The 10,066-nt window shown below is 53.0% G+C and overlaps 1 protein-coding gene across 1 annotated transcript in view; it reads right to left on the bottom strand.

Annotated features, from left to right (window-relative positions):
- Window positions 1–10,066, bottom strand: part of LOC105567019 (dorsal-ventral patterning protein Sog) — a 34,813-nt gene that overhangs the window by 3,626 nt on the left and 21,121 nt on the right. The window contains exons 3-7 of the mRNA XM_012021519.1: window positions 8,666–8,795; window positions 3,991–4,056; window positions 1,833–3,620; window positions 1,434–1,579; window positions 182–508 (exon numbers count right to left, since the gene is read on the bottom strand). Of these exons, the coding sequence (XP_011876909.1) occupies window positions 182–508; window positions 1,434–1,579; window positions 1,833–3,620; window positions 3,991–4,056; window positions 8,666–8,795 (2,457 nt within the window). The remainder of the gene's footprint in view (window positions 1–181; window positions 509–1,433; window positions 1,580–1,832; window positions 3,621–3,990; window positions 4,057–8,665; window positions 8,796–10,066) is intronic.

The following is a 10,066-nucleotide window of genomic DNA, read 5'->3' as shown; positions in this document are numbered from 1 at the left end:
TGGACACAGGCCTTTAGAGACGTATTAAATGTACACGGAGAGAATTTTTCTTACAATTTGTCCTGAAAATTATGTAATCATGGGACAACGTGGCATTTCAAAGAATTTTATGAGAATTTCTTTTTTTAATTTTACCGAACATTCTACTAGCAATTGTACCTCAAACCGGAAGGTTTCTCACCTTGCAGCGGCACTTGACGCACTTCATCTCGCCGTGCGAGTGCAAGCGGGGATGCCACTCTATGCCGTTCTCGTAAGGCCCGCCTAGGGGGTACTTGCAGCCACCAGAAGAGAGTATCTCCTCCGCGGTGCGCCGCGTCGACGGCAGGGCCTGGTCCCGCGGCAGCCGCACGGCATCGCTTGCCGCGGTGGTGGCTACGTTGCTGCGGGGCGTCGTCGCCGGGCACTGCTTGCAGCAGGCCTTCTTGTCCGGCCTGAAGGCGATCTTCTCGTCGCACTCGAGCGGCGGGCACTGCACCCGCGGGCATTTCACCTCCAGCGTGTCAGCCTGCGAGACAAATGGATTTCCGATGTTAATCGCGGAGGTGACCTCTCGTACCCGGCCGCGCCCCGTGCGTACCGCACGCGTTTCACGCGTTTCGCTCGCTTCAATCGGGGTCGCGTTTCACCATTTATTACCGGAGCCTCTGTGGCGATTCAGAGACTTCATCCTGACGTCTTGGAGGCGTACCGAGTGTACACGGAAGTTTTTTTTAATTTATCCGGAAAATCATGTAATCGTGGGACAACGTGGCATTTCAAAGAATTTTACGAGAGTTTTTTTTGCAATTTTACCATACATTCTACTAGTAATTATACTTATATTTTACTAGTAGAATATATGGAAAAATTTCATACAGATCTCATACAGTGATCAACAGAATGATTGCGACCATGGACGTAGAAATACCTGGACGGAGCATAGTGCCGCGGGGGTTGTTGATCAGAGAAATACGTCCGTCAAGTACGGTAGAAACCTCCTGAAACACCCTGTACAACGCGAGCTATTTCCACGAGTGACTTCTGTGTCAATTAGCTAGGAAGCGATTGCCGAGTATTGAATAAACTGTAATCGTTCAGAAAATCTTGTCGCTGAATCATTCAATTAAGCTCATTACTAACTGCCAGACCGCAACCGCATTCTTCGGACGTGGTGTGGCACGCTCAAGTTTTTCCGCGCTGTAAAATCGCACCGAGGTAATCGTCGCGGAATACCAGCGATTATTCCGACGCGATTTCAGCCGGGGCGTAATTAAAACGTATTAAGAAAATATGCGACGAATGGAGAGAGGGAAGACATCTTGCGTTTTACACTTTTTGCGTCTCGAGGAAATTAATGCGATGAAGAAGAAGCGTACTACGAGATCTCACGAATATTTGTCATGGGAGCCGACTGCGATTCCAATAAGACAAATGGGAGAGCAGAAACTTACGTCGCAGGTACAAACTGCACAAGTGTCGAATCCTACTGGCGGTAGATACGGATGCCAGGATGATCCCGCGAGGTGATATTGTCCCGCCAACGTGCAACCTCTCGTGGCATTGTTCCTGGTCGTAGCGTTAGTCTCGACAATCGGATCTGAACATTATTAACGAAACATTAAACGTCGACAATGTTTAGGCGTAACTTCATTAAATAGCCTTACAATACAACCTGTTGTTGGAGCGTAAATTTAATTTGTTATCGGACGTTTAACGCGCGTTTCTTTCACAAATTTTTACTACGCAGTACATTTTACTCTATGCTATCCTTCACTTGCGTGAATATTTTTGTTCCGTATAAATTTGGAACTTGCTTTCAGTCTCAACAAATAAGTAAATAAACCCTTTACCTGCGCATATCACGCAGCAATGACCGCTCGGCGGTTGCTTGAGTTGCTTCCCCAAGCCGCAAGAGATTGTCGGACATGGTACCATGTCGCATTGCGCCAAGCCGCGATAGCAATGACACATCGAGCAGGGGTCCGAGCTCGAAGTCCACTGCGTGCCCTCCTCGTAGAATCTGGTCTCGTGGAAGCACGCGCCGGTCTCGATATCCGGCCTGGGCGGCTGCAGATTGTACGCCACCACGGAGGCAACGTCGTTGTCGGCGTAGTGCGGCAGGCAGCTGAACGGCGCCCTGGCTTTGAAGGGGGCCTTCAGGATGTGGGTGACCTGCTTGTCCGTCACCTCGAGGTAACCGATGCCCGACTCGATCCTGTAGAGCTCCATCGGCGACAGCCCGGTAACCGAACCCTCCAGGGAGTATCCCGTGAACTCCTCGAGCAGTCGCCTGGCGACGGGTGCCCCTTGCGCCAGCATCGGCATCGTCTCCAAGTACAAACGGAACGTCCGTGGTTCCTGCGAGGAGGGCGGGAAACCGGCGAGCTCCAGCTCGTAGTGCAGGGAACAGTCCAGGTCCACCGCGGTCCATATCAGACCGACCGGTCCGGGATGCGTCGGCTCCTTGCTCAATCTCCGCAGCAGCACGGGCGCAGCCGTGTCTCTGGCGTCCGCCACGGGTCTCTCCAGGAGTCTGCCGCGTAACATGGAGCCGAGATGGCTGGCGGCGACCACGGAGAGCTCCTCATTGAAGAGCGGCTGCAGTAGTCTTGGCCCGGGCCGATCTAAAGAACCGTTCGCGAGACCGCCGACCAACGAGGGTGTCAGATCCTCGAGTTCCATCCTCCTCTTCCCCCCCTCGTCCACCAGGGTCACCAGGGGGCTCTCCTCTTCGAGTCCTATCAGTTGTACTCCGTAACGTAGCGCGCCGATACGGTCCAGAAAGGCCCAGGCCAGTCCGGACGCCATGGACGGCGTCTCCGACAGCAGCAACGTCTGATACATGTCGCAGGTCGCGCGCGGGCCGACCGTGCCTATCAGCCTAACAGCCTGCGGATCCTTGCGGGACATTATGCTGATCGTCAACTTGCCGCGGGCCAAGAGACGAAGGTCGGTCCCGGAGATCGCGCTGCGGACCTCGCCGTAATTCAGCTCGTTCGACGGCTTTCTCACTATTATCTCCTCGCGGAGCACCACGTAGTCCTTCTCGTGGTGCTCCAGCTGAACGATCAGCGGAATATCAGCCACGTCATTCGGCAGGAAGAGGCCGTTGAAGACGAGAGACACGTGGATCGACGGCGCCGAGGCGGACGAGGCGGACACGATCGCTGTCGCGCCCGCGCCGGACATCAACGACCGGTCGACGCCCATCGCCGGCTCCAGGAGCGAGGAGTACTGCTCGGTCGACAGCGCGCGGTAGCGCGACAGCTGGCCGGTCAGGCTCGACGAGGGCTCCCAGAGGAAGGACACGTGCAGCCGTTCCTCGCGCAGCAACTTGCGATAGTCGCGCGGCACGCGTCTCCACACGCCGCAGAGCTTGCCGGTGGCGTTCTGATAAGCGCCGCCGACCGGATCGATCACCTGCTCCTCGAGGATGCTGCCGGACCCGTCGACGAACTGTATGCTGCGCGGCCGCGGTGTCGACGCCGACAGATAGAACGAATAGTAGATATTCTTCCGATGGAACGTGAAGCGCCCGGTCGCCAGGTAGTTGTACGCGCTGTTGTAGACCGACGTCGGACTCGGTTCGTCGCGGCGCAGGGACTGCGACGTCCTGCCCGTCAACAGGGTGCCGAAATCTGTAATCAGCGGGGATCCGCTTGAGCCGCGAGGAGCCAGTGTAGCGACATTTCGCGAACAGCTAAGACGTTGTTTCATGACCCCTGGTCCACAATCTTGCTTTAAGTAAGCTGTAAGCCTTAAGTCGTAAGAATTAACCGATCACAGGGATTTATTCCCCTCACTCTCACCTGTGATTAGTTAAGTTCTTACGGATTAAGGCTTACAGCTTACTTAAAGCAAGATTGTGTAGACCAACACTTATTGTTAGAGCTCGCTGGGTCTCTTTGAGTCTCCGATGCCAATTTCCGGGCAAGTACAAGCTTTGATTTGGAAATCAAACGTGTGTACGCGCGTTAAATTTATAAACGGAATATTAACAAATCTTACGTTTCAGGCTCCGCTCCTCTTCCTCCGAAGTCAATTGCGCCGGCAGGTCCTGCGCGATGTCTGCGTCTGCAACAAAGGGTTTATTCCGTCGTAAACGCGGACGCGGACGTTTGATCGCTCGGTCGTTCAACGCGCAGTACCTTGGGTTCACGAAGAAAGGATGAATTTGTGAAATCCGCGTAAAGCTGGCGCCTATGCGCAATTCGTGATCCATGATTCGCAGAAATTCGTTGTTACTTAACATCTTTTCGCGATTCGCAGTTCATTATTCGTAATTTGTTATTTGTCGTTTCGTTTGTGTTAACTTGGACAACTCTTAACCTTTACCTGTTACCACAGGATTGTATCATAAGTCTACAATTAGTCAAGTGTCAGTGTTAGTCAAAAAACCGCTCGGCTAGCGAATCACTGCAAATGGCGAATCGACCAACTTTTCCTCCACACTATTCACGAATATACGAATCACGAATCGCGCATAGCGTAGTGCTGGCTTAAATATAGGTAGAGGAAAGTCCTCTATTATGAGATGAACTTCTATTATAATACGAGACAGCAGGTTTTCAACATTTAAATTCAATCGCAAATCCTTATTCACAACGATTGCACGATCCAACAATGAATTTTGCACTAAACAGACTTCACTCCAAGGACAAAAAGTTCACGACGAAGCCAACAGATGATGCCTATTAATTTATAGCAAAAAAACCCCGCCACCTCGTATTAGGAGCTTATCTCATAATAGGGGGACTTTCCTCTGCTAAAAGTTCCCCCGGGCGATCTTCGCGATCCGAGTCTCCCCCGTTCGGAAACTGGATGGGTTTTACGCTCGAGAATAATTCGCAGAATATATTAGAACGATAACGAAAGCGTATTCCCAAGAGGGCGCGTAAATTATACCGCGCGTCGGAATTAACGCCACGTAACTCACGCGCGATATAAAGCCAAATGTATAATATATTCTACGCGCCAGGACTCTCGGGAGGATAAAACTTCTCGCGCAGGAGAATGGCTCGAGTCCTTTGCACTTTGCGTCGGACGCATACACCGGCGGCGGCCTCCTCTCTCTCTCTCTCTCCCCTATCCTCCGTTCCCCGAGCGTCTCCCCCTCGAGACGGGCGTAAAAATAAAAATAACCGGTCGATCGTCGATCGTCGATCCCCATTGAGCCGATTCAGCGGCCGGTGGTGGCATGTGCACCGACCATAAAGTATGCCCGCGCGCGGTAGGAAAAGAGTCGGCTGGCGCCAACCGCCGCTACTTTGAATGCTACTTTTATGGCGCATGCCGCGCCGGTTCAGCGCCACGGAGACGTTAATTGCCGCGCGCAAAACGTACAGCACGGCCTCGCCCGACGGCCGACCAGTTACTAACTAAACCGTTTCCGCCTACCTAATCGGATCTATGGCGACCGATGGCACCGGCCTGTCGCGCCATTAATATCGCCGCGAGACGGATATGAGCGATAATGCGGTTAATTACGAGTATTAATTGGACCCACCTACCTACCGCCTTTTTTCGCATCCCCCTTTCCGTTCTTTCGTTTCGCGGATGGACCGGCTTGTCCCCTCTCCCCTCCCCCCCCTCTCGTCGGCGACTTCTCGTCGGCCTTCGCGGCGGAGCCCGGCTTCAAGCGCGGCGCTCCGAAGCTCCAAATCGCTTCGCGACCCTTGCCGCGAACAATGGGCTTTCGACGTGGGTTCGCGCGAGTCCACAATATTGCGTTTCGCAATCGCGGCTAGAAAGGACAGCGCGTCACCTAACAGATATGTCGGCGGCTTATGGTCACACACCGGCGGCCGTACTACCGAAACTTGCCACCTTAGGCATGACATCGTTTCGGGACGAAGGACGACCGTTACTCAGGATTAAGAGTCGCCGAGGAGAGAGATATAAATGTCGCGAACTTTGGACGAACGGCGGAGTGGAGGTCGCAGATAGTCCCGCTCGTTAAGGCCTGCGTCCACGATGCTAGAGCTTGGCCCAAGTTTCGAGAAATGCCAATCACCTTGCAGCTATTCCATAAAAGCTGCAACTTGACTGGCTACGCGTTTCTCGGAACTAGAACTTGGACCAAGTTCTAGCATCGTGGACGCAGGCCTTTGAAGCTGTATTCTCGTGATCTACTAGAATAATTTCTCTCTCTCTCTCTCGTTTTTCCAGACAGCCGCTTGGAAGTTTCGTTTTACCCTTCTCCTGCTGACTCGAGACGCCTACGATATCTCCAAGTTGCTTCTCGCGTCGTCGAGAGGAGCCCCGAGACCGACTTTCGTGGCCGCGCGTCACGGCCGAGACGAGACGGGGAGCGGCGATAACCGAATGAGAATCGATGCGACGATCCAATCGACGGGCTCAAGGGTCGCAGTTATGTTTCCTCGTGGAACGTAAAAGGCGAGGCGTTGCTAATTGCGGCCGGTTTCACCTTTCATCAGCAGGGGGCAACGAGCCCCTATCAGACGGCGGCGACAACTGCCACGACGGCGATGATTATTATGACGAGCGTAGACGAGGCGCGCAGAAATAAACTCGATGCCCGCGCGATATTGATGCGCGAACGTTCTATGAGAATAAATGACCGGCGCGCGGGAGTGGCGCGAGAGCGGTGCAATCATCAAAAATGACCCGCTCCGTCGCCGCCGCCGCCGCCGCCGATCCCGTCGCGGCGCGGACGGCGGAATTGCGGCGACAACGAGCGCTTTATCAAAAGTGTCATATTAACCTAATTGATAATATGCGCGCCTCTCCCGTTGCATCGCCAATAGCCGCCGCGATAAGCGGCCGTAAAAATTTAACGAAACGATCACGATCCCGTCTCTGTTTACGGACGCTCGGAATCGACCCGGCCGGGGCGCGGCGGGAACGGAATCGGCCGAGCGAGCGCGCAAACGGCGCGAGATAAAGCAAAATAAATGAAACGGAATAGGAAGGGAAAAGAGAGCGAGAGAGAGAGAGAGAGAGAGGGACGAAAAAGATCGGCGCGCATATCTCTCCCCGCGCTTCCGCCGAGCGGATTCTCGCCTCCTCCGCCGCGATCTTCCGTCTCTGTCCCTCCCAAGCCGCCGGTCCCGCGTCCGTCCCCGTCTATTCTTATTCCAATCGCGCGCGCGTTATGCCCGATCATTACGTATGCTAATATTTACATTTAGATTGCACGGCTTAATCGAAGTGACGCCATGCGGTAATATAGCCGGCGCCATGGCGCTAAACCGTGGCGTCCGTCCCCGTCCCCCTCCCGCCCCCCGCACCTCTTCCACCGATTACGAACTCGAGTTCCCTCTCGAGAGAACGCGATCGGCCAATCTTCCCCACGCTAATCTCTGCTCCTTTTTTTTCTCTCTCTCTCTCTTTCTTTCACATCCGTCTCTCTTTCCCTCCTCGCCGCTCGGCAAACCGATTCGCTCCGATTTCTTCTTTCCTCACCCACATATTTCCAGACGAGGAGGGGCGGGAGGGGGATACCTGGTTACCGACATGGCCGAAAGTACGCGAGCGAACGGGGCGGCCGACCGCGGTACGGCGCATTAGAAGGGTCGTTCTAATGCGCGCGCGGGGAGGCTTAACGGGTCAATTTGCGATTTTCCTCCGTAGTAAACAATCTATCTATCCGCGCGCGATAAATGCGAGGTGCGCAAAACCGTAAAGGCGATAGTATCGCTATTCGAAGCGGAGCGGTTTCGTGCCAATTCGCGCTCATTACCGTCGGCGCTGGTGCCCCGGCAGCACGCGAGCCTTATCTGGCAGGCTTATCAGAGCGCGCGGGGATACGTACGCTACTTTCACCGCATCGGCGCGGCGGCACGGGCCAAATTCTTCGAGAGCGCACCGCTCCTCCGGGCCGGCCGGCTCTGGCATTCTATTTCCCCTCGCGGAGGCCGATCCGCGCGTATCGCACCTCAGCCGCAGTAGAATGCGGATAGAGCAAAATCGCATAGCCGAGATACCCGAGCGCCGTAGCGCGCGACTCCTTTCCCGATAATATACATCGAGGGGGAACAATACGGACGCGCGCTGCTATCCATTAATGCCTCTGGGCCTCAGTTTTACCAGGATTCACATTTTCGTAATCTTTATTCCCGCACCGGTAGAAAAATATGTAGCATTTGAAACCGTAATTGCATAGTAAAATAATTATCGTCGGGAATATAATTTTTGTAGTAATTATCACTATAATATTAGTAATAGCAACCATATAGGCACAGTGACGCCAACTGCTTAAAAGATTTACTGTAAAATATAGGCTTTTAACTATTGTTCTGTTAAAATGTCCAGGTAATGAATAGTAAATTAGTTACTAATTAGTTATTAGTTATCGAAAAAATGTAACTTAGTTACAGTTACAGATGAAGAGAAAGTAACGAAATTAAATTAGTTACCAAAAAAAGTAACTGTAACTGTAACTTCGTTACAAGTAACGAGTTACTTCCCAAACCTGGTTATACTATGGTATGTGTACATACAGCCTGAAACTCGGTGATTTGTATAGATGGGAAAAATTATAATATGATAAAAGCGCAGGTCCAGGCATTGATGAACAGCAGTGCACGTACGCGGGGTAGGTCGCGTAAAAATCTTATCTCGGGCTTATCTCACCGGTTTCCGCGCACGGCACTTGACGACCGGGAAATAATCGCGGCGGGCGAGGTGAGAAATAATAATTTACGCTAACTGCGAGACTTACTGAAGTCACCGGGGCAGGATTTGCAGCAGCGACCCGGAAGTAAAACTGGTTCGTCGCACGTGATTTTCGGGCATTCGTTCTTGATGTTGCGGCATTGAACTCTCGCGATGATCCGCCGTTTCTTTTGCACCTGAAAGCAGAAGCGAGACAAACGCTAGGAAAATAAGAGCGAAACTATATTTACTTTTGTTTTCGAGACAGAATGGACGAGGCAGAAGAGCGACGCGCGCCCTCGTGCAAATTATTTTTCGAAAGCCTCCTCTCGCTCAAATGCGTCTCGTTTCATCCTCATCTCCGCTTCGCTCGCGTTGCTTTCGAGATCGCGCCCCGACCACAGACTTCTATATACAATACTACTACACGGAGAGAATTTTCTCTTAAAATTTATCCTGAGAATCGTGTGATCGTGGGACAAGATAGCATTTTGAAGAACTTTATGAGTTTTTGGCATGTTACCATACATTTTACTAGTAAAAACTCTCACAAGGTTTCTCAAAATGCCACGTTGTCCCACGATTACACGATTTTCGGGGTAAATTTTAAGAGAAAATTCCGTGTGTGTAGACTGCTACCTTCGAGCTGAAAAGTGAGGCAACAGTCCCGCCATGTCTTGTTGGGCAAATAAAGTAGGATGTGTGCGTCGGTGTGTCGCCGACAGAAGGACGTTCGCGAGGCGGAGGCAACGACGCAGTTGCTAAAAGTGCGGCCGCGAGTCGCGTGGTTCCAGTTTACGGAGAAGAATTAAGTCGGTGGTTTTATAGAGCGGCGCGCGCGCGCGCGCGTGTGCGCTCGGCATTCTTGAAGCGTGAAACGACGCACGTTCGACACGATTGACTCGCGTCGAGAGGAAAGGGAGCAGAGCTGGATTATCTCGCGATCGCGGACTTGGAATTGTTCCGGGGCAGCGCGGCCGAGGCTGCTACCAGCAAAAATTCGGGATGTCGCGGCGCGCGATAAAACCTCCCGCTGTCGGAGCGGGGCGATTTATTAAACTGTCAAAAAAGCCGATCGTTAACAGGCTACTCCTCGAGATCGCGCCGCGTGTCGATCGGTACACGCTTCCTCCCCTCCTCCGCGCGGGGACGAGCGGGGGACGGGCGTCCAACGTCCGACGAGGCGCGACATCGCCTCCCGACGACTTTAGGTGAGGAGACATGGCCTCTTCTCTCTCGCGGCGACGTGTGATTCACGCGACGCGTCTGCTTCTTCCACCAACCAAGACCACGACCTATCAATAGCTCCTCGTGTACACTGAAGAGGGACTGTCATTCCTCCGAAGTCTAAAAATAGAGGCCGCGCTCTCGCGCTCCTCATCCACGAGCCGAACATAACAGCGCGCCGCCGCGCCGCGGCGTCTCCCGCCTCTCTTCCGTCTCCGTCCCATCCATCTTTTCGGTCGAT

Source organism: Vollenhovia emeryi, unplaced genomic scaffold (genome assembly GCF_000949405.1).
Source record: "Vollenhovia emeryi isolate VEMERY1.0 unplaced genomic scaffold, V.emery_V1.0 DF939141.1, whole genome shotgun sequence".
Lineage (NCBI taxonomy): Eukaryota > Metazoa > Arthropoda > Insecta > Hymenoptera > Formicidae > Vollenhovia > Vollenhovia emeryi.
The sequence above is the reverse complement of the archived record's forward strand: the minus strand, read 5'-3'. Positions and strand labels throughout refer to the sequence as shown.